The following is a 23913-nucleotide window of genomic DNA, read 5'->3' as shown; positions in this document are numbered from 1 at the left end:
TAGGTGTGAAACATCAACAATCCAACAATCTCAAACGGCACAGATGCGTCATCTTACTGTGAAGGTAATCCTGTTTGCTGACAGGATGAAGGATATGTCAATAAGACGAGACATCCCAGAGTGGCACTTTTTCATAAAACATAATGTCCTTAAACACACTGAAATCACGCAGACACAGGATGCACAGACCAACACATCCCCCCGTCCCTGTTCCCTACCTTCCTCCCAACACATCCCCCCGTCCCTGTTCCCTGCTCACTATTGTGTATAACAGAGAAAGCATAGGGAGAGAGAGAAAGAGAAAGAGAGAGAGCTGCGTCACATAAAGTACTCAAAGCTTGGGGTTGCCATGGTGATGGCTCTTCCCATACAGACACACCACTTCAAATGTTCTGCTCACACACACGCACACAATAACACAGACACGTAATATATACATAATAAAATCTAATATATACAGTCCCTATAGTCCAACAGCTAAAAAACCCTCGTCCATTCTCTTATAAAATTATTTTGAATCACATACTTTAACATTTCTTATGACCGTCTACAATTAGTCAGTAGAGAGACCACACCACCCTCTGCAGGTGGCTTACGAAAACTGCAACATGGGTTTTGGGCGAAGGTGAAACACTTTACAGTATATTTCTAATTAATTCACTTTGTGCTTTTACAGTTGATATAAGAATTACAGAGTTCGACAAAGGAATGCTTTAGATCATAAAACGGATGTAGAGAACGTCCACTTTGTTCGTGAGTCGAAATAGTTTAGAAAATGTGCTGTTAGTGACACGGAGAATGTCAAACTAAATCAAAACTGTAAAGCTTTTTGCTGTGGCTGGTGGGTTAATCATTAAATTCGTAATGACTAAGATGTGGAATGAAACCACGTGTTCCATTATATTGTCTTTTCCCCTTGAAGCAGGTGGCCGAAGTCATCTCGGGCTGTAATTGGCGCAGACAACGTGGTCACATGACGAAATTCAACAGGCTGAAAACAAATGAGGACCAACGTGTCAAGCAGTATCAATAGACTAGCTAATACCGGAAACTGTTTTACTTGTTTGGCAAAATGTAATACACGAGGTTGTTTCCACTCATTTCCGGCATAACACACTTTCTTCCTTTCGCTCACATTCTTTACCTCGCCCACCCCCCTTTAACAAGGAAAATAGGGAATGCGTTTCAATTCAGTGACCTTTACACTGAAAGTAAAAAACGGAAGTTGTTTGTAATGGATACTGTAGCTTAACTGTTTTGCGTCACATGATGCTCTACGCTAAAGTCCGACGAGGAAATCTGCCTGAACTGACAACTTGTCAACTTTAGCGGCCAACGTGATGGAAACTGAGATTTTATAGCCCTTGTGGAGGGTACTGTTTTTTTAAATGCTTTTTATTAATATTTATATTTTTAATTTAAGTTATTTTGCCGCAACGGAAAACACTTCTAGCTGAGCTATGCAGCCAGGGAGGTTAATGTTTTGTCGTATTTATCACACGGCACTGATAAATGCTTGAATAACTCTTGGAGAGAGCTGTACAGGCACTTGTGCAGTCAATCGTTGGGGGCTGTTGTGGAGAGTCGAAGAACGCGGTGTATGAAGAAAAGAAGAAGCTCTCACGATGTCGGAACGGACACCGCTGCTCCACTACAGGCTCTCCGCCAGCGTCAGTGAGCCCGAGCTGCGCTCACCGTCGGCGGGTCGGTCACCGGAGCAGCAGCCGCGGAGACCCAGCTCCAGGAGGCAGAGGTCAGGACTTCTGCATCTGCAGCAGCAGCAGCAGCAGACTCAAAAACTGTCCACCTTCTTTGGTGTGGTCATCCCCACGCTGCTGTCCATGTTCAGTGTGGTGGTCTTCCTACGAATAGGTGAGCAAAAAAAACAACAAAAAAAAACCTTGTTGGTTCATACAAATATCATTTATTATGAAGGAAGAGCTTCTTAGCACAGACAGAAGAAGGAAATATTTACATTATTCACAGGATTATTTGAGAGACATCTCAATGACGCAAAAAAAATCATTAACTACAATTATTTTAATTGTTATGGCATGCTAAGGATAATTAAGAGTGAAAAACAAAAGTAATGAAATAGTAATAATAATACACCTAAAGTATGATCTGTTAAACAGAACAATGTAAAGGCTAAAAGCGAAATCAACACATGAACATGATCATAAGTTTATTTAAAAAAAAAAACAGGTTATCAACACATGAACATGATCATAAGTTTTTTTTTAAAAAAAACAATAGAGAGTATTTTTAAAGTACACAGCACAAAAATCACATGTGCAATTTGATGCTTCTAATTCCTGTGAGGACAAAGGCGTCTCTCATTTCATCCTCAGATCACAAACCCAGTTCAGCGCAGAGTTTCTCAGGCTTTCATGTGTTCTGAGCTTTATGGCATAAATCTGACCTTTTCAGTCACATCTGACTATAAACCGATTTACGTCAGTTCTGTTTCACTTGTTGTTTTGGGTGAGAATGGATGGACGTAGACCTTGGTGTGAAGTACCTTGGAAAATGGATTTCTCCTGGGAAGTTTCCACTTCCACATTATTTATTTTAGTCTGTCAGCTAATGTAAAAGAATTCATTCAAGAAAACATGTCCTGTTTTTTTTAATAGACTGATACCGTAGTCACACCCTATGTGTTGTAAAGGGTGAACATTCTTTTATTAATTGCCCTGAAATCAATTTTTGTGAAGGTTAAGGTCAATCCTTGGGTCATGCATCACTACTCGGGTGAATTGAGAAAAAATAGGTCCATTGTTTGCAAGCATAGAATCTGGTTATATGGTATATATTTAGATGTGGATTTACTATATAGTTGCAAGTACTGTCAGATCATCACGTCGGTCTGTAACTCAAAACTGCAGTACAACCTGGATGACCTCTTTCTTTGTATTGGAGTAAATCTCATGGTTCATCTGTGTTTCTACCACCTAAATCAGTGAAGACAGGTAGAACAATTAAATACTGATCCACTAGGTGGCAATAGTTGGCTACAGAACTAAAAACATATTGGCTGATTGAGGAAGATCTTCGTGTGTGTCTTTCTTCAATTCCTGCCAGTATATCCAGTTTTTCTGCGTTTCACACTGACTAAAACTTTGGTGGTATTTTTGTTTTGCTGCGTAGTGGGACTTTTCTAATGCAGTGACTCAAAAATGGTTGGGAAGCACTGGCTTAAAACTTACTATGTTTACATCAGAAATTAGGCCTAAGTAAAAGTATTAACATCCCAAACAACAGCAGAGTAGTCGGTACCGTAGCAAGTACCGTATGTTTGACTTCACTCCCGTAACAGTTTTGAATCCCCCTGTTGTACTAAGTTGTTTTCAAACTCCCCTGCTCCTGCCTCACAGTCCCGTGAGATGTCAGCTGCTGCTCTGAGGACGGACACACACACATACACACACACATATCCACATGTGTATACCTACAGCTACTCAGAAAGTTAGGTGATCAATCATAAAGAGTTTTTATCATAATATAGAATTTATATTTTTACTTTTACTTCAAAGGAAATCTGTTTTTCATCTTTTAGAGGTAGAATAATTAACCACATTTACTTTCATTTACTTTTTATATACACCTTTAACTACCAAGCTAGAATTTATATTTTTACTTTTACTTCAGAGAAAATCTGTTTTTCATCTTTTAGAGGAAGAATAATTAACCACATTTACTTTCAGTTTTTTATATACACCTTTAACTACCAAGATCTTGCAGGTGATGACTGACTGCGTGCTGTTCTCTGACTGCCAGGTTTCACATCACTAAAAAAAGAAATAACAGCAATTGTGGATGTGAAACCTCAGTTATTATACCAGCCTTCAAAACCACAGAATATGTGAAATAATAACTAAAATTTAGTTTCAGAAAGAGTTACAATCACATGTCATCTTTTGTAACTGTACAAATGCTGCCCAGTAACTTTTCCCCCAGCATTTAAAATCTCTTCTTCATCCACGTAAATAACCTGTTAGCTTTCATTTTGGTCTTTGTTTGCTTCTTGTCTTTGTTACACAGAGACAAGTCCAGCATTTTCCAGCAGTAATTTCAGTTCTTCTCTCAGAACAACTGGAAAGTTCTGTCCCAACCCCCTCTTTTGTACTGGCAGGCTGCCACCTTCATTTCAACTATGAACAGTGTGAAAAAGAGTTTGCTGATTTCAGCCTGTGGTTCAGTCTGAGTTGTTGAGCTGGTTGTTGTTATCTGTGTATATCACTGTGGTACAGCAAATGTATCTGTATCTGTCTCATCTTCCACCAGGGTTCGTGGTGGGCCAGTCTGGACTGTACCAAGCCATCGCCATGTTCCTGGTCGCCTACTTTATCATCTGTATGACCGTGCTCTCTGTGTGTGCCATCTCCACCAATGGAGCCCTGGATGCTGGCGGAGCGTACTGTATCCTCTGGTCGTGTCACGTGACAGCCACATCTCTAACCTCATTACTGCTCGCCACAGTAACACAGAGCTCACACTCTTTGGTGCCGTCTTCAGACACAAATATCACTTTGTTCTCAGAGGCAATGACTGGGGCTGAAGTTTTTTATTAACTGACACTCCTTGGCTCAGAGGTTGACTCCGGGACTTCCTGCCAAAAATCTGACAAACAACTCTGAAGTCCAGACTATTTGTTAATATATATCTGAAAAAAAACTTATTAAAACAACTCTGAAGTCCAGACTATTTGTTAATGTATATCTGAAAAAAAAAAACTTATTAAAATCTTTTGTTAATCAGCATAATTAGAAATGATTGATCTTTCGTTTTAAAATGGCAGATTTCCACTATATATATAAGTAAGTTTTCCAGTTGAGGAAGAAAAAATGGAGACCATAATTCTTTTATACTAACGTACACCTGGTTTTCTCACACAAATTCCAACTTAACAATTGTCGATTCCACCTTAACTTCACTCAGACATGATCAGTCGAGCACTGGGTCCAGAGTTTGGCGGCAGTATCGGGATCATGTTCTTCCTCGCTAACGTGTGCGGCAGCGCCCTCTATGTGCTGGGTCTGGTTGAGGCTGTTGTGGGTACCTTTGGGTTACCTGAGGGTAAGTTATATCTCAACATCTTGTGAAATGCTACTAAATGATGGTTGAAAATATTGTAAATGTATGGATTTTTTTTTGCACATTTTAAAGTAATGAATACGTAGTTTGAAAAGGACAAATCAGAATTATTAGATGGTTCCACTCGGGAAAGCCGTTGTGTGGTTTAATGAGGTATTGACACGTGGTCATTTGTAGCTGACCCTGGCACTCCTGACCCAGGTTGAGACAAGGACATGAACTGTGACTAGAAAAATGGCTAAAGGCTAAACAGACGACAGGTTTATGGAGCCAAACAAAGGTTTCATCCAAGCAGCTGCGTACTTGGCCTGACTCTAATAGAATTCATCTGAGGAGAAGAAGCTCCTATTCAGAAATTTAAGTCAGGAAACAAAAGTCTGGCCTCTCCTCCAGTGGTCAGTTTGGTAGATGTTTTATTTTTTGTGAAAACTTTGTTTTTATTTTATTTGGTTCTTGACTACATTTTTTAACACATCTTTTTCCTTCCCCTCCAAAACCTCTGCCTCGTCCTCACCAGATGGAATTGCAATCACCTCTCCCTACCAGGTCTTGCCGTCAGGATACTGGTGGTCTCTGCTTTACGCCACAGCCATCGCTCTGCTCTGCCTCCTGGTGTGTCTGGTGGGAGCGCACATCTATGCCAAGGCCACCTTCGTCATCTTCCTGGTGGTCATGTTCGTCCTGGGCACGATCTTCATCAGTTTCTTCGCAGTAGGGCCTCGCACCATCAACCTGCCCAGTTCTGCCACTGTCAACCCAGGGATAAACAGTACCGGTCCCACAGTTCCCACCTTAGCCAACTTCACTGGCTTCAAACTGGACACGCTGCTGGGAAACCTGAGGGGTAAGTCGTAGGAGGCTCCGTCAAATGACTGGACTTCTCAGTGTCCTGTTTCAGAGCAACAGCATCAAATATTTTGAAATAAAAAAAAAAAACAGAACATTTTTCATATATTAGTTTTCTTTCATTCCTTACATACATTTTTAACTCAAGGCATTAGACATCAACCGTAGACTGTGTTCAAAAGAGGAATTGTCACAACTATATTTCTCTTTGTGTTTTTGAAACACTCACTTCCATTCAATTTGAATTTCAAGTTTGACACTTCCTCCCCTCAAGATTTATTGACAAAAAACCTTCTCAGCTGAGTCAGCCGTAGCACTGTTTCCTTTCTCTTCACAGGATTTGACAAATTTAAATATACGTCACAGTAAAACATCCTATTTATACTTTGCCTAAAGTTGGTTTGATCCGAAAATCTACAGATTTGAATTTTGCCAACATTTCTGTAAATCACCTTTTGTTTTAACTGGTTTCCTCATGTATTACAAATCAAACTTAACATGAACGTTGCTCTTAATAAAATACAGAAGTGTGACTGCTTTGTGTTGTTGTCAACCAATCACAAATCAGATATCTCAGAATGTACATCACCTTTTACTGTTAAAAACAAAGTTTATTTCCTCTCCTTTCAGCACAACAGAAGCTTTGGCTGATTTATAAAAAAACCTTTGTTAGAGCAACCAATCTGACTTATATCAGGATTACCCACGTGTATAAATCAACATTAATCACAGACTGGTCAATCTTAGAAAAAAAAATAAAAATACAGAACAGAACCTTCAATTCTGTTGCAACAACACCTGTATTTAACTTCTGTTTTATGTCAAAGTCGCTGCTGTGCTGTTAGTTTGAATTTTTAGTTTGTTCTGTTTCTTTGTTCATGCAAACACACAGGTGGCGCTGTGTGCAGCGGGCATGACCACACACATGATTACTAAGCTGTAACAAATGCTGCACCTCAGACTGGCACTCACACACACGTGAGGTTTATTACACAGAGCAGGCTGTGGATTATCCTAAAGCACTCGTGCAAACAGGAAAAAGTGACGCTTTACATGGAAGCAGTGAAATAATCAATATTCTGTGTGTATCATGCACAGCACAAGTATTTAGATTCATGTTTTTATCACTTGAAAGCTTGGTTTAAAACTTGAGGTTCGTGTGTCTGGAAAAAGTAATAAAAAATATTTTTCTTCTGTTTTTTTACAGCTGACTACACAGTGGATTACACTACAGGGACCATGATGACCTTTGCCACAGTATTTGCTGTGATGTTTAATGGCTGCACTGGTATCATGGCTGGTTCTAACATGTCAGGTAGGAGAAGTTTTTTTTTTCATCTTTGATGTGATTGTCTGAATGTACAGTAAACCATTGAAACCTAAACTTTTTTTTTCTTTCTTCCAGGGGACCTGAAAAATCCCAGTTATTCCATCCCTCGCGGCACCATCACTGCTGTCATCTTCACATTCATCATCTACAACCTCCTCAGTCTGCTGGTGGCCTGCTCCTGTGATCGGTCAGTAACACTTTGACATGCCGCAGAAACATTAGGAAAAATTATGACCAGGGCTGTAAAATATACAACCGCGATGAACCCGTACTAAACTGGTGCCGCCCAGACTGGAGAAACGGACAACATCCACATCTGATTGTACAGTAATCTGAAGGTTGGTTGTTGCATCAGCACTGGCTGCTCAGCTGCTCCTGATCCTTGGTTCACTTCTCTGTTTGCTTTGCCCTGGTGGCATTCTTTAGCTTTTTTTTTTAAGTTACTCAGTGTTTGTTTTATACGGGTTTCAAATGTGAAAAGACACCTGACATTCACTGCTTTCTTTATCTGCGATTATTCAACTGATGAATTTATAATTCTTTGAGTGAAAAAAGCACAAGTTTAATGATGTTAATGATGAAGACACAAATTATTGACCACTTTATGACAAAGCAAAAAGAGAACAAATAATGGCGGTGGTGAAGGAGGATGTGAAATCAGGTGAAATGGAGGCAAGAGAGCAGCCAAAAAAAAGATAACTCTGGTGTCCACGTCCTTTCTTTACTGTGAAGTTGAGAATCTAAAACATACGAGTCCTTCATGTTACAGTTGATATTTTCTCCTTTGCGATTGGACTCGTCCTCCTCGTCCTCGTCTCTATCTGCCTGCCTTCTACTATCAGTCTTCCCCTGAGTTTTTTATCGACGACTCTCTAAGCCCGGGGTTGTCGAGGTGTTAAACTGACATGACAGGGCCATAAAAGAGCACAGAGATCAATACTGACGTTTCTCCTGCTTTCACTGCGTCTTCTCTACATCTGTCAGCAACACAAACACATGCTCCCTGATAGGAGACAGTTTGTCTTTAGGGCACTGTCTTTGTGTCTCTGTGTGTCGCCTTTGTCTTCACCCCTGAAGTCACACGTACAACTCCATTAAATAGACTTCTCTCTTTCGAAACACTCCACAAAGTAGGTCAACATAGGGATGGACTGTAGGTAAGAGCTCATGAATAGAAGTGGTTTGATATGTGGCCCGGGCTCACATGACCCGACACAGAGAAAACACAGGGGACTTTTCACATGACCTGTGCCTGTATGTATGGCTCCTTGTCCACACTCCGCCTGACGTCCCCTGTATTGTATGATGTGGTGACGTAAACTACATCAGGGACGTAGTCATGTGGCTACGTGCACATGCGAGGTCAAAGAATTGTATGATCCAAAAAAAAAAAAAAAAACTTCAGCTGGTTTTATGGTCCCTAAGTAGGAAATTGTTTCTGATTCGCTGAGGAAGAAGAAGAGATGTAGAAGGAGAGAGGGAGATTTATGTTTTTGTCACTCAGAAACAAAGTGTCATAGATGTATATGATGTAGATACTGCTGCATTGGCAGTTAATGCCACAGAATAATTTGTTTTTTTAATTCTGGTTTTGATTTGGTTGGTTGGTCGTTAGCTTCATAAACATAATCGATTCAGTCGTGTGTCCACTTCACCGTACTGAGGAAAACCCTGGGTTGACTGTTACACTGTCAGTAATCTGGCTGGTTTAGTTGGAAAGTGAAACCTGCGGTTCCTCTCGGCGTTCAGACTGATGTATTGAGATACAGGAGACACAAACACAGGGTTTGAACGGTGTGATGTGCTGTTACTTGTCGTGACCTGAACGTCTCTTATCGTTTGTTAGTGTCAAGTCACTTTATCCCCAGTCTGTTTATGTATTGATCTGACCAGGACTTGACCTGATAACTGATGACTGTGTTCAGTCTCTGAAAAATTAAACGAAGTGGAAGCTTTTCTTGGAAGAATTGACTGTCACCAAGAACATATTTAAAACTGTTGTTTTAAGATATATGATGATAAAGAATTTATCTTGATTTTCTTTTTCTGATTTTGTTTTTCTCTCTGCTGCTGGTTAGAGACACGTCTCTGGGCTTCAATGTTGAAAAGATGCAGCAGAATCAAGAGTCTTATATCAAAAATAAATATGAATTCATATTTTGGAAAATCTATTGACTTTCAGGATTTTTACAGTCTTAATGCATTTTTAGCGTGATCTAAAAATTCTCTTTTTTCCCCCTATTCGTTTACTGCTATTTTTCGATGCTCAGAAACTAACCTTAGATATATTGAGTATATTTTTCTCTGTATTATTTTCTGATCTTATTTTTCGCCCTGTAGGTTCAAATACTCAGGGAATTTCTTTAGGAATTCAAAGTCAGTTATCTTTATTTTTTCTTCATATTGTCTTACTGTTTCATTTATGTGGCTTTAAACACCATTTCTTGTTATTTTCTTTTCTTTCTTCTGTTTGGAGGTAATAGACCTCACGTGATTTGAATCAAGCTTTACTGAAGGTTAAATTCTCCATATTTAAAAAACTTTATCCACTGAATGCGGCGGCCAGTGGTAGTTACCACAGTTGTCCACAGGGTGGCAGTCTTGCTCTGTTTTCCCACCAGCGCTTTGACTTGTTTAACTGGATCATTTAATGAGTGACAAATCAACCTTTACTTAAGGCTCTCCTCAAATTGCCACTCTCGGCCCACGGTAGCTGTGGATTCTCATTTAAAAGGCAAAGTGGTTGAGTTTGAATTTGAAAGTAAATGTCAGGTGGGTGGGAGTGGCTGCAGGAATCATTATGCTGCTCTTTGAGGGCTTCCTCTTCACAGCTGCCTCTGTGTGAGTGTGTGTGTTTGTGTGTGTCCATCTCCTAACATCACTGCCCTCGTGCAGAAACGAGCCGGGGATTGTCAGTGTGTGCTCATTATAACCAGAGACAAGGTGATTATAAAGGCAGAGCTGGCAGCTTCAGCCTGTTCAGACATTGTTTTAAAACATCAGCTGCTGCGTGACACACACCTCAGCATCCGCTCTGCTCCGTGTGTGTGTGTGTGCACCTCTCAGTGTTCGCGTCAGCCCTGGTTAATCACACATTGTCAATCTGTGAGGTAAATGAGAGAAGGTGTTACAAAAAAAATGAACTCCACATGTTTAAGGGAACAGAGATACAAGATCATATAAGGCGTCGAATTGATTAAGTGTTTGGTCAGAAGTCTCAGTGCTGTTATGCATCGAGGTCCAACTTATGAACATTTTCAGCGTCCCCCCCCCCCAGATTTTTCAGATTGACTTTGGAGATGCAGATGCAGAGACGGCGCTGAGAGTTTCTCCTCTTCTCCTCCGCGTGAGCTTATTTTCTGCTTCACTGGTATTAGCACTGCAAAGAAGAAGAGAGTCATTTGGAAGTAAAAGCCAAACCGCTGATTTCCAGGTCACTGTTAATAGAGCCCAGCCATATTTTTCTTTTTTTCTTTTTTCATTTCTGAGATTATTGCTGATGATACGCCAGCATGGTAAGATGGGGGCCGGTGATGATGACGTTGAAGGCTGACGGGGATGTGAGATAGAGGTAAAATCTATTAACCTCATGTGACCAGCTAGCCAGCCATGACAGATTGGCCTGTCGCTACTTTATCAAGCCTTCATTGTATTTTGTGTGTGTGCGTTTGTGTTTGGCAGAAGAGCGACAAGCACTTCAGGGGGTGCACGGGTTGCATACACATTCATAAGGCTGCCTGTCAGAGATAGTGCAACACAAAGAATGCCCTGAACATCCAAATTAATAGAATTAACAACTGCATTATTAAAACAAAGTGTCTCCAGTGCATCCGACGGATTAGCCCACAGGTCACTGATGCAGCCGCATTGTACGGAAGAAAAAGAAACACACATGTGCAAAGTCAGTCAAGCAAAGACACCATCACAATCTTTCCCCCTGAGAGACACCCCTCCCTCACTCCCTCACTCCCTCCCTCCCTCTCAGCCTCCCACACACACACACACACTGATTTTATTTCACCCTTAAGTTGTTTTAAAGTCAAACTGAAAATGAAGTCTTAAATTCTTCTTTCTGAAGAACGGTCGTATGAGGTACAGAGCTCAAAGGGAAAGATGAATCTGCGCACCCTGAAGAATAACTCTGGCAGTAGTTTCAATCTAAAACGAAAAGGTGGAAATATGATCCAGACATATGGAACGGTCCAAATGACATACTCTCTGTATGTTGTTGTCAGATTCACTGGATAAAATAGTCAGTTTTAGGCTTTTTGACTTCAGCTCCCTGACCAACTCAGCTCAGTGAGACTGGTCTGAACCAAGGTGGGCATTTTAATAATATTTATTTATATCTAAATTTAAAGCCGTTCCTACTAAACCTCAGTTTAGAGGCCTCGTTAACCTCTCATTAAATCATCAAGGGGTGGGATATCCCACCTTTTCACCCGTGAAGGGGTCGGGCAAAGGAGTGTTGGAGATAAAAAACAAAACAAAACAAATCAATACTTGGCTCTTAGCTTAGTTTATCTTTGTGTGTGTGGTCCTCCAGAGAATCTCACCTACTTACTTCACCTACTGCTGCTTAAAACTTAATGTTTGTTTACTGTGCAGAAGAAGAAAAAAAGATAAGAGACCACCTGTGAAAGAGCTTTTAGTCACTCAGAAATTAAAACTTAAAATCACCCCTAAGCAAAATGTTCGAAAAAAAAAAACCAAAAAAAAAAACCAAAAGAACAACAGTTGGAGACTTCAACTTCTCATTTACCCACACTTAAAAAAAACCCTCTAAATGTCATTTATTTAAATATATTTAAAGGATCTTTTTTTAAGGCATGTTCTGTATCAGTTCTGTATCAGTGGTTCTAAACGATAGATATTATGGGATATAATTTCCTCTGTTTGAGCCTGTTTCATTAAAACATCAACCCATTCTTGTCTCCTTTGACGCCAACATTCTCAGAAATGATTGAGATCCTCTGTCTTTCTGCTGAATCTGGACATTAGTTATGTTTGGCAGTTGAGGGCAGCCATCATTACCCACCAAAATGTTCCTATACGACACCTTCTTAAAAATTCTGAGGTTGCAAACTGTGACTTCAAAGTTGTAACTTAAAACAGTTGGCAGGATAAAAATAATGCAGCTCATGTTCAGTATGTATTTGCCCTTCAGTTTCCCAAAAAAGTTTTCTGCAGGTTTTTTTTTTTTTTTTGTGGCTTTGCTTTACCTTTGTTTTCTCCTGCCGCTGGGCCGCTGTGTTTTAAATCAGCTGTGCAGTATGAAATATGGGAGCTGTGCTCTTCACCACTCGGAGACAGTCGCTGCTGCAGCCACAAAAGGTTGTGGCCTGGTGTGAAATAGTATTTGCTTTCCTGCAATTTTTTTTCCCCCCCAGAAAATGCAGAGTAAAATTTGAACATCGGGTGGTAAAGATGGTCAAGGTGATTTACTGTACAATACTTTGAGAGGACAGATGTGTGTGGCTGTGGGGATTCAAGGAAACAGTCGACAAAAAATACATAAAATGAAACCATACGTTTGTGAGTAAAAGATAACAGAAATACACCCTGAACTTTGGCGAGTAAAGTTAACAAAACCGTAAAGATTTCACAAAAAGATCGAACTTTCTTCAATTACATGTTTTGCGCATGTCTGTGTGTGTGTTTGTCATTCTGGTTTATTTATGCTTGTGGGGACACTGTCTTTGTGGGGACTGAGTTAGGATTAGAACCAGGGTCAGATTAGGATTAGGGTAAATGTGTAGCAAATGCACAGTCTATGAGAAGTGTTCATATATCTGTCTGCTCATTGGACAGTTATCCATCCCATTTAATAATCCTTAATCGCAGTCTACTCCCCTGTGAACACTTCACTTTACCTCTTTCCCATAATCCTCCTGTTCCCATGGGGGTTACTATTGTCTCCTTCTTCTACTACATCTGTGTTTTTTTTTAGATTCTAGCTCATCAGAAATTTTCTTCTACTACATCTGTGTTTTTTTTAGAATCAACTCATCAGAAATTGCTACAAGGTCAAAGTAGAACCAGGTTGACAGCCAACACACTCCAGTGTTACTCTGTGCTCTGTACCTTTACTTTCCTTGAAGTTTTACTTTTAGATGTTGGGTTGTTAGCATGTGTTTAGCATATGATAAACAATGTTTCATCTTAGCCAATTTAAATAGCCCGCTTCTACGAAATCATTGATGCACTGACAACCTCGGGCCTCAATTGACCAGGAACATAAAGGGAAGCAAAAGCAGCTTGAAGGAATGAACGGTTAAGTTGTCAGTTCACTGGACCATATTAAATATTTTTACTGCACACAGCTAGAACAGCGCCCCACATGTTGATATCAGCCAATCTTTCTAGTAACCTAATCATAACAAATAAAAGGCAGAGTGTAGATGGAATGAGGTGTTTGTGTGGAACATGTTCAACAAAATGGATGTCAAAAATCCTGTTTCTTGATGATCAAAATAAAGAACATTACAGCGTCGCCTGATGCTGTGACGTCCATAGAGATGTTCATTAGTCTTCACCCAGCTGAGTATGATCTACAGGAAGCCACAAGATTCAACAAGTCCTCATCGACAGATGACACAAATTGTCAATAGATTCTGAAACGAGCAGAACACTGATGTTAGCCTTTAGCTCGAGCCGTTTCAGTCATTAGCTCTTAGCTCGCTCCAGCCTTTATTGGACGTTCACGATCTTTTTCTTCTCTCTCTCTCTGGGATCATTAAACAAGAGGATCCTTGATGGTTTCAGGTGGTGTGACCTCGCCCTCTCGAGAGCTCAGATCACCAGGATCTGCAGCTTTTAAGCTGCGCGTGTGACTGGAATCATTATGCTGGTGTTGTACTACACATAAATACAAGCAAGCACGTTTGCACACAGTGTGTCATTTTTCATCGTGTGTGAAAAAAATTGCAGATGATTTATCCATAATGTTTGACCACAAGCGGTGGTGAACTCTCAGAAGCGCAAACACGTGAAATGATGGATTAAAATAAATAAATATGCATGAATACACAAATGAGTGTGAAGATAAAAAAAAAAAGAAAACGTAAATAAATAAGCTAGAGGGCGCTGTGTGCCAGGAGGATCAAGAACAATCATCTGTAGGATCTCTGTGGGCTGCTTTTAGTGCTTTTAGATTCGTTCCTTTTTTTAATCCGTCATTCACTTACTCCTTGTTTCCCCTTTTTATTTGGACGTCAGAGCTCATTTTAGCTGGATGAGCTGATCAATAATTACTTTGTAGGATTTACACACACACACACACACATATTTATTGAGTAATACCACACAAAATTACAAAACGCCCAGTATTGTAATGACTACATAATGTGGGCAGACCTCCCCCACTCTCTCTCCCTCTCTCATACTCTTTTAGTCTCTCTCTTCCTCTCCCTTTCCCCTGAACACACACTCACACTCACACCATTTTTCATATCTGCCAGCCACTTTGTGGTGGCTCTGTGTTGGAGAGCGAGTTGGGAAATGTCAAGCTTTTTTTCAAGATTTATTTAGCTCTTGCTGCACGTCAGAGAAATTAATAATCAGCCTATAAGGTTTGACCCACATCATCACTCATCTATCACTCACACACACACACACTCACACACACTCACTCTTAAACCATTCTTTAATCCTTGGTTAATTCTACCCAAACACACTAAAATGCACATTTGAGCGCATTCCTACCTCTGAAACCACCGAGCTGTGTTTTTGTTTTCTATCATATTAATACATCAGCAGCTCTGATTGTTCATCAACTTTTCTACTGTGCAGCTCATGCCACACACCCACAAACAACCGCTCACAAACGCGCAGCGTATAAACAATAACGTTGGCATTTCCTCATTTCCAGGCTGATGTTAATGTCTCTGCAGAACCTTTGTTTGGTTGATTTGTGGTAATGTGTTAATCGTGTGCATGTGTAAGTGTGTGTGTGTGTGTGTGTGTGCTTCTTGGTCTCCACGCGAAATAATGGTGTTCTCAGATCTTGGTGAAAATTATAGGTCCACACAAATACACAGAAATAATAGATCCACACAAAATAACGGCGCGCTCGGATCTTTCAGTGGCGCGAACAATAGATAATAGGGTGATGATAGTAAGTATTAAAATCACTGGACCTGAAATAAACTGTGAGAAGACTGTTAATTAAACGAGAAAGAAAGAGGGAGAGAGAGGCAGACAGACAGAGAGAGAGAACAGATGCTTCAAAAAGTAGCTTTTTAACATCAAAACACGGAAATGAAATGAAAGTGAGATGGAAAAAATCTGATGGGATTTCATGAGGGAGTTGTAACTGTACCAGCATGAGAGGTTAACGGAGTGGAGGAGGAGGGGGGGGACATGGTGTGTGTGTGTGTGTGTGTGTGTAAACAGAAGGATTGATCTGATTGGATCAAGTGAGAAGGAGGGAATATTTTTACACTCTTATTTCTTGTTCTTTTGAATGTGGTCAATCTGAGGTTGTTGTTGTTGTCAGTGATGGTGTTGGTGATTGTTGTCAGTGTTGTTGTTGGTGATGGTGTTGGTGTTGTTGTTGTCAGTGATGGTGTTGGTAATGGTGATGGTGTTGGTGATAGTAGTCAGTGATGGTGTTGGTGATTGTTGTCAGTGATGGTGTTGGTCTTGGTGTTGGTGTTGTTGTCAGTGATGGTGATGGTGTTGGTGTTGTCGTCAGTGTTGGTGTTGTTGTCAGTGTTGGTGTTGGTGTCAGTGATGGTGTTGGTGTTGTTGTTGTCGTCAGTGTTGGTGTCGTGTTGGTGATGGTGTTGTTGTCAGTGTTGGTGTTGGTGATTGTTGTTGGTGATGGTGTTGTCGTCAGTGTTGGTGTTGGTGATTGTTGTGGGCCTACAGGCTGTAATCATACACACCCTGCTGTGGGGTTTGTACTCTCTGATTTCTCTGTCACTGTGTCTGTTGCAGCATCCCCAACACACACACACTCATACACACACACTCATACACACACACTCATACACACACACACACACACACCTCTTTGAGTTCCAGGATGTTCTAATTAGCCACTCCAGTGGCGTAGTCGTTGCTTTCTCTTTAATCTCGCTCTTTTTCATCGAACGTTGACACCTTTAGGCTCCACTCCGTAACAAATGACAAGCAACTTTTTGAACCTCTTGATTCTGATCCTCTGGTCTGAAGAGGATCTAATTCTGCACACGTTGGGAGGTCGAGGGAGTTCCTTTTTCTTTTCTTTTTTTTTTTTTTTTTTTTTTGCATTGAATCCTTCAAGTCTGTCTTAATGATGTTTTCATTGGTTTTGACTCTTTGTCTACTGTAAAACAACACAACTGGTGTTATTAATATCATACATACATAAATGACACACAACAGAATCCCATCATTTTTATACTATTACCTATACAAAAAACACACTCATATATAGGAATGGGAATCAAAATGAATGTACCGTGTACAATTTTTATACGATATTCTTTTATCCATTTTTGTTGAGTTCTGAAATTAAATATATATATAGTTCAAACGGGTTTGTTCTATTAACATGACAATGGATTTAGACTGAATTAAAACAGAATTAAAATAACAATTCATCTGCAGGAATTAACATGTTGAGTTTGTGTGAGAAGAGTCTGAATCAAAGATCTGTAGGAAGGACCTTCGGCCTTGACATCAGGAGTGGAACGTGTGTGATGTCATTGAGCCAAAAAAAACAAACATTATAAAACAAACCTGTGTGATATCGGCGAGCAGAATAGTTCAACCACCAGACTAAAGATTTCACCATTGGAAACCTTTTCTGGATTCCTATCCCTATGGTCTTGCTTTATCTTACAACTGAACTGTGTTACATTTTTTGACATTTCCTAATCTGAGTTTTTTTAATAACGATGATAAAGTTACCATGTAAAGACCAGGAGCCGTGGTTTGACCGCTGATTCTCCCTCTTCTGTTTCAGTGTCCTGCTTCAGAGGGACTACAGTTTCCTGAGGGACATAAATGTCTGGAGACCCTTTGTCACCATCGGGGTCTATTCATCCACCCTCTCTGCTGCCATGAGCAACCTCATTGGAGCCTCGCGCATCCTGTACGCCCTGGCCAGAGACGACCTGTTTGGTGGGTAACACAGCCGGTCTTAAAAACTATATTTGGTCTTCTCAGCTGAGATTTCCATCTAAGTTTTGTTTTGTGCACGCTGCCTGCTGGCTGTTGCCTCTGTCATTATTAATGACTTTGAGCAACTTCCTTATTCCATCTTGTGCTCCTCGGCTAAGTCTATTGCAAATTGATTTGGCCCATTTCTGTCTTTGTCCACTGCTGTTCTTATGTGTGTCAGAGAGATAAATGGCCGTATTAGTGGGACTTCCACTGTGGAGTGATCAGAGGGACCAAAACAGGACTGACTCCAGATCAGCTGCTCAGTGACAGCTAAAGGGTTAAATTAAATCACATGAAAATGTTTAATTAGGACTCAGTGACTGAGGCATGAAAGATGGAATGTTCCTTTAGATCGGGGGGCATGGTTACTGTGAGCTCCGTGTGTGTGTGTTGGCGTGCATGTTCCTTTAATGGTTAACTTGCTCTCATCCTGGCAACTTAAGAGATTGCCACGTCATTGATTTACCACACTCACTCACACACACTTTGTCCTCCGTAACTGTCCTTCACCTCCGTCCTGCTCCGTCTCACAGCTCCATTGATTGGACTTAAATTTAGACAGATTTGATTTTTATTCCAAAAATATATTTGGACACAAACAACCGTTTTCCTTCACCTCTCTAGACCCCTACTCATCAGGTCACGTCTGTCGTACCTTGTGTGTAAAGGAGTGAATACTTCCTTCTTCAAAGTAGTTTATCAGTAGAAGGTGGGATTGTTAATCTGTTAATGTACACGTCTGTCGTACCTTGTGTGTAAAGGTCCGAGTGAATACTTCCTTCTTCAAAGTTGTTTATCAGTAGAAGGTGGGAATGTTGATCTGTTAATGTTCCATAGATAATGACAAGGATCAACTTGGTTTTTTTTCTAACAGTAAATGTCTCGCCCACATCTTAGGTCGTTCTCTCACTTTCTCTGTCTTTTTTTTTTTCAAACGAGACATTTAATTAGTGACATACGTCTGTTTAAATGTCAGTTGCCCTGAACGTTTCTATTCTTGGTCTTAACCTCCTCTGGTCTGATAGCAATAACACAATTGTTGCCTAGAAGTCTTTTAGCAGAATCTGGTTATTGGCAAACAGAAAACAGAAGAAAAAGACAAGAGACGTTGTTATTATGTTGGCAATTTAGTTTGTTTTATTTATTCTGTTTTGTTTTTTTTTTAATTCTCATTTAAAAAGGTTTCATGCAGTAATTTCGTGTGCAACCTTGTGTTTGAATTGAGCAGAAAATAAGAAAAATGATTATGGTTTAGTTGCACAAAGAAATGTCATTCTGAGAATAATATTTGCTGACTCACTGCATGAACACCGAGAAGGTTCAGACTTTCCGTCTCAATGCATGAACACCGAGAAGGTTCAGACTTTTCGTGTCAATAGACATTCCTAAACTTCTGGGAAACATGGTGCGAGACGACCCAAAAAAAAAAAAAAAAAACTCTTGCGACCCACCTGAGGGTCACGACCCACTCTTTGGGCAACAATGACTTAACCTACTCACTAACTAACCTACTAGCTAACTACCTTACTTGACTTCCTTTCTAGAGTATCTACTATTTTAAATATTTACAAACAATCCTACTCACTTACTTGACTCACTTACTAGGATAACTACTCATTTACTAACGTACTAACTAACTAACTTACCTACCTTTTGATACAACATATGTGAAGGTCAGTGAAGGATACATTTAAAGCCGGTGTTTTATGAAACTATTGCTGTGTTATTTCTCGCTGTCTTCAGTCCTTCATTTCATCCAGCAGCGTCTGTGGCCGTGACACTGAAATCCTTTTGTCTGTTTTTTTTAACCACTTCACTTATTTACTCCAGTTCAACATTTGTGCCTAAAAACACCGCTCAGTAATTGTTCAGAGATCCCTGATCCTGTGCAGATTAGTTTTTACGGGAAGTCCACCAGGCACAAAAGCGCCATGCCAAATTTAATCAAAAAACAATATTTCTTTCCTGAAATAGGCTTCATTAAATCACTCAGTTACTGTCCAGACGCAGCGAACACAGACGTCGGAGGATTGCTTTATTTGTTGATAAGTGAATACATTAATATTTGGTTGAGGCCTGTGAGGGAAGTGGTCTGTCAGAACTCATCAGGAGAATCAGTGTGAGGAGGCAGCGTCAATAAAGAAGCTGAGAGTTGAAATGCATGTGTATTTCTGCAAAACCACTGGTACCTCGCACGCTTTCATTGATTATTGAGAAGGAAATGTTCAAATGCTTTTCTGTCTAATAACCCTTCAGTGTCTCCTAAAGTGAACCATGTTTTTCCTACGACCAAGGAACCACTAAAAGAGGGTGAAATACATTATTATTATTATTATTACTGACATGGATGTTTTTTTATTATTATTATTTTCAGCCGTGAATTTTTTTACACAGAAGCTGCCACTGTAAAAAGGACGAGGTTGTTTCCACGTAAGCACTTCTGTGTATTTCTGGGGTTACATTTTTTGATTAACATCTCTTTTCATCCCTGCAGGAAAGGTTCTGTTTCCAGCGAAGAAGACGTCCCAGAGTGGTAACCCTTGGGTCTCTGTGCTCATCTCCTGGTTCCTCGTGCAGGTTAGTAGTGATAAACAAACTCAAAGGTGCAGAGAAAGGCAATAAAAATATTTAATATTTGCAAAATGAAAGAGCTGCCAGGTTCTCGCAAATGACATTGACAAAAGCAGTCAGGGCTTTAAAAAAAAAAGTAATTTTTTTTCTTTTACAGTAGGCTTTCTGGAAGTTGTTTGAAATGATGTGACCTTAAAACAACAACAACAACAAAAACTCAGCAGTAGTGCTAAGCAGTTACTTTTAAGAAACTTAAATTAAATTATAACATGCTATAATACAGAAAACTATAAATTAAATGTTATATTCTGCCCCAGAGAGTCAAACTGGACAAGGAAATAATAGAAAAAAATAGAAAATGAAAATATAAAAGTTGTTATTTAGAGTATCAGCTTTGTATCAGCTTTATTTCACTTTACATGTACAGACACAACACACATTTTTCAGATAAAAGTTGTTATTTAGAGTATCAGCTTTATTGGTCACTTTACATGTACAGACACAACATTTTTCAGAAATTACAATTTGGCCTGGAGTTGTCCACCATAACAAAACTAACACTTCAGTAGTTTGTTTTACAAGCTCTTGCCCAGAAAAATAATAAAATAATTTTAAATTGTAATGAACAGTTGAATGAGAAGATGTTTTTCTCTGAAACTACTAACACTTTTATTCAAGTCAGATGAATTGAGAGTCAGCCAACACTGGTGTCAAACAAACTTCACTTCATTAAAATAAAAACAACTACACAGTGACCCATTACAAAATACAACATTTATTTTTTGTTACAGTAATATTGAACAGAACAGAATGATCTTTTTTTATACCAGGTAAAAATCTCTCTGTAGCCGGTTCTCTCCTGTAATTGGTGTTGTGAAAAGACAATTTCTAAAGGTGGCAGTGGGTTGTTAGTGAGACTATTTAGACAGGGAGGAGGAGGAGGAGGAGGAGGATCTCATGAGAAAATAGGCCTGACTATCCCATCATTATCAGAGGTGAGTGTTAAAGGGCTGAATGGCTTGCCATTATTTGCACTCGCTGCGTGTCCCTCACTCATCCAGGTTTCTTTATCCCTGCCTCTCTGCCGGAGTGGAGGAGGAGCAATTAGATGGAAATCGTTAGCTGTGGCCGCGCTGCCATCAGAGATTATTGACTCTCTCGTCCTCTTTCTCTCTGCCTCTTGCTCCGCCATTTGAATGATTCACTGACGACAAAGTCTGATTGTAATCTTGCCTCAAACACTTGCACTGCATGAAAAGAAAGTTGCAAGTGAGAGAGAGGGGGGAGGGAGGAGAGGAGGGGAGGGCGTTCATGTAAGGACCTCTTGTATTGAACCCTTAACCACGGAGGAAAAGAGACTCCAAGAACAAGGAACAGGAAAAATACTTTTTTTTATAGTAGAAATGATGTGCCCCAGCTTTGTACAACAGCTTTCAGATCAGCATAAAGGTACAGTGGGTATCAATTGGTGACGCTTTTCCATAATTTTACCAAACACTTCAGCTGCTCAGTTCACAGAGTTCCTGCTTTTCTCCTTGCACTTTTGGAACATTTGTCGCTCGGATACTTAAAAAAATGTTCTTGTTTAAATCGATTCCACAAAAAAAGAATTCTACGAATGCTGGCACTCTTTCAGTGTTTAAGCTGCTCTGTGGATACACCTGCACAATGCATTATTATTATTATTATTTTCTATTAAATCACTTTGTACAAAGACCAAGTAGTTTTTGGGGAGCACTTATTTCCAAACCCATGGGAAAACATATTTTTTTAATGAAGCCATAAAATATTTCTGAAGATTTTCTGTTGAGTTCTCTGAACTTCAGTTTATAAGAATTGGCCAAGAGTGAACATAGACCCAGAGTAGGATTCTACTGTATTCTATACTGTAGATCTGATGTAAAGGAAAAAGTCAATGAAAAGAAAAACCAAGCATCTGTGAGTATTTGTCAGACGGAGACGTGTGCGTCTGGTGACGACGTCGTTCATCAGTTCATGGATGTTTCAGCCAGACAATGTCCGACCTCTTTTATTACAGATTACAAAAGCACATGTTCATGCACATTAAGTGTGTGTGTGTGTTTGACTGACATGCCTATAGTTCAGAGTCTGTCTTCCATTGAAGGTCTCTGAGGCATCATGGAAAAAAACGTGGAATAAGAAGACGTCTCATTGGCTCTTACGGAACCATGATGACATCGTCTCCTAGAAATGACATGGAATTTTCAGGAAGGACAATGCCGGATCTCATTCTGCATAGATTACAAAGGCTTGGCTTTATAATAGCAGTCACAGGAGTGAGGAGTGGACGTGGACCATTATTTTAGTACGAACAGAACTAAGAAAGACATGGCAAAAAAGTGTAGCGGCGTAACTAAAACAGTAACTACAGCTGGCAGGAAATTTGTTTTAGACATGGACATTATTATAGTAATAAGAAAAGACAAGTGACTCTGTGTGTTGCCAGGGTCATATACAGTAGGTACAGTCTGTAGCTTCAGTACCAGTACCTTGTCAATACAACCACACCTGTAAAAACCTTCATAAAAAAACCCTTTATAGTTGTTGTTGTAAGGATGTTCTTCACAGAGGAGGTTTAAACATCCAGCGTTTACACATTCCTCCGGCTTTTACTCTTGCCCTCAGTTCAAATGTATTAATGTAGGTGAGTTTTAACACTAACCTGATTGAACAGGAACTTAAACCCCTGAACACATTTCAGTCAGGGCTGTCAGACTTGAACCGGTAACCTCACATATTCCTGTAAAAGCATCATCCATCCTCTTTTGGATGATGCTTTTTGGAAGTATTTCTGCTGGACCTCTCTCACTCACACAACACACACTGGGTCCAAATTGTGGTCAATATATTTTCCACTAGAACATGTACTGTATAAAGCTCCACAGACTGACAGTTGCCCACCGGATGTGAAGCACTTGGTTCCAGGCTTGTCTCAGACTGCTGGTATTCTCAGCTCATAAGAGCTTATATAAAGTTGTGTTGCCACCACATTCTGACACATGCTGAGTCACGGACACAGCTCTAAAATTTCTGTCTCTGTCCTTCTAGTTTGTGGGGGTTTTTTTTTAAATCAAATTTGTTGCTGGCATTGGTGGGCAAAAGTTATTTTTTTTCTTAGGATGACCATAAAAAACTAAACATCCCAATCAACTGACCAACACAGAGTGACTCTGGGGACATTGTTGTAGTTGCAATTTTGCTGTTTTTGATGGGAGTAGTTACTGGACAACTGTTCATTTTTGTCTAGTGGACCAAGACATGGGAACAAAATCAAACCTAAATAACCAACTTTGCAAGAAAAGTCAACCTGCGAGTATCAATATTTCTGAGCAAATTTTTCACCAAATTAAGAAAATCTAAGCTTCTTCACTGCAAAAATCCAAAATCCATAGATCTAGTTTCTAACGAATTTGGGAAATGTGGAGACAGTGTGTTCCCTCACCTGAACAGAATAATAGTTTTGCTCACCTCTCCACCTTGTGCATCTTAATTCTGACTAGGGCGTCTTATAAATTAAAACAGTAAATGAAAAACTCCACAACAGGAGTTTGTCTTAACCTTAACCGTGATCGCAAAAATCAGATTTGGCCTCAGTAGGACCAGCGTGAGGACAGCTGGTTTTGACAAGGTCAGCGTTTATGCCATGAATGTTCCTAAATTGATAACCAAATAAGTGTGCGCTCTCACACCCCATCCCCTCCCCTCCCTCCCCCTTTCATCTCTTTTTTTTATGCATCGTGACAGCAGTTGTTCATGGTTGCCTGTGCCTGAGTTAATGTCTAATTAATACTCTGGTAGAGCAGGCTCCCAGGAGAGTCCTGAGGAGACACCCACTGACTGCCAGAGGTCACCCATACTTTCTGACTGCCTTTCTCTTTTTAAACTCATCTCTCCTTCTC

The 23913-nt window shown here is 40.0% G+C and overlaps 1 protein-coding gene across 1 annotated transcript in view; it reads left to right on the top strand.

Annotated features, from left to right (window-relative positions):
- The first annotated feature begins 2 nt into the window (after positions 1 to 2).
- Positions 3 to 23913, top strand: part of LOC103377809 (solute carrier family 12 member 9) — a 48276-nt gene continuing 24365 nt past the window's right edge. The window contains exons 1-9 of the mRNA XM_008308772.3: positions 3 to 64; positions 923 to 1872; positions 4285 to 4419; positions 4939 to 5076; positions 5612 to 5938; positions 7148 to 7255; positions 7346 to 7457; positions 17223 to 17380; positions 19917 to 19999. Of these exons, the coding sequence (XP_008306994.1) occupies positions 1626 to 1872; positions 4285 to 4419; positions 4939 to 5076; positions 5612 to 5938; positions 7148 to 7255; positions 7346 to 7457; positions 17223 to 17380; positions 19917 to 19999 (1308 nt within the window). The 5' untranslated portion in view covers positions 3 to 64; positions 923 to 1625. The remainder of the gene's footprint in view (positions 65 to 922; positions 1873 to 4284; positions 4420 to 4938; positions 5077 to 5611; positions 5939 to 7147; positions 7256 to 7345; positions 7458 to 17222; positions 17381 to 19916; positions 20000 to 23913) is intronic.

This window comes from Cynoglossus semilaevis, chromosome 4 (genome assembly GCF_000523025.1).
Source record: "Cynoglossus semilaevis isolate Cse_v1.0 chromosome 4, Cse_v1.0, whole genome shotgun sequence".
Lineage (NCBI taxonomy): Eukaryota > Metazoa > Chordata > Actinopteri > Pleuronectiformes > Cynoglossidae > Cynoglossus > Cynoglossus semilaevis.
Note: the sequence above shows the minus strand (reverse complement) of the source record. Positions and strands in the feature narration are given on the sequence as shown.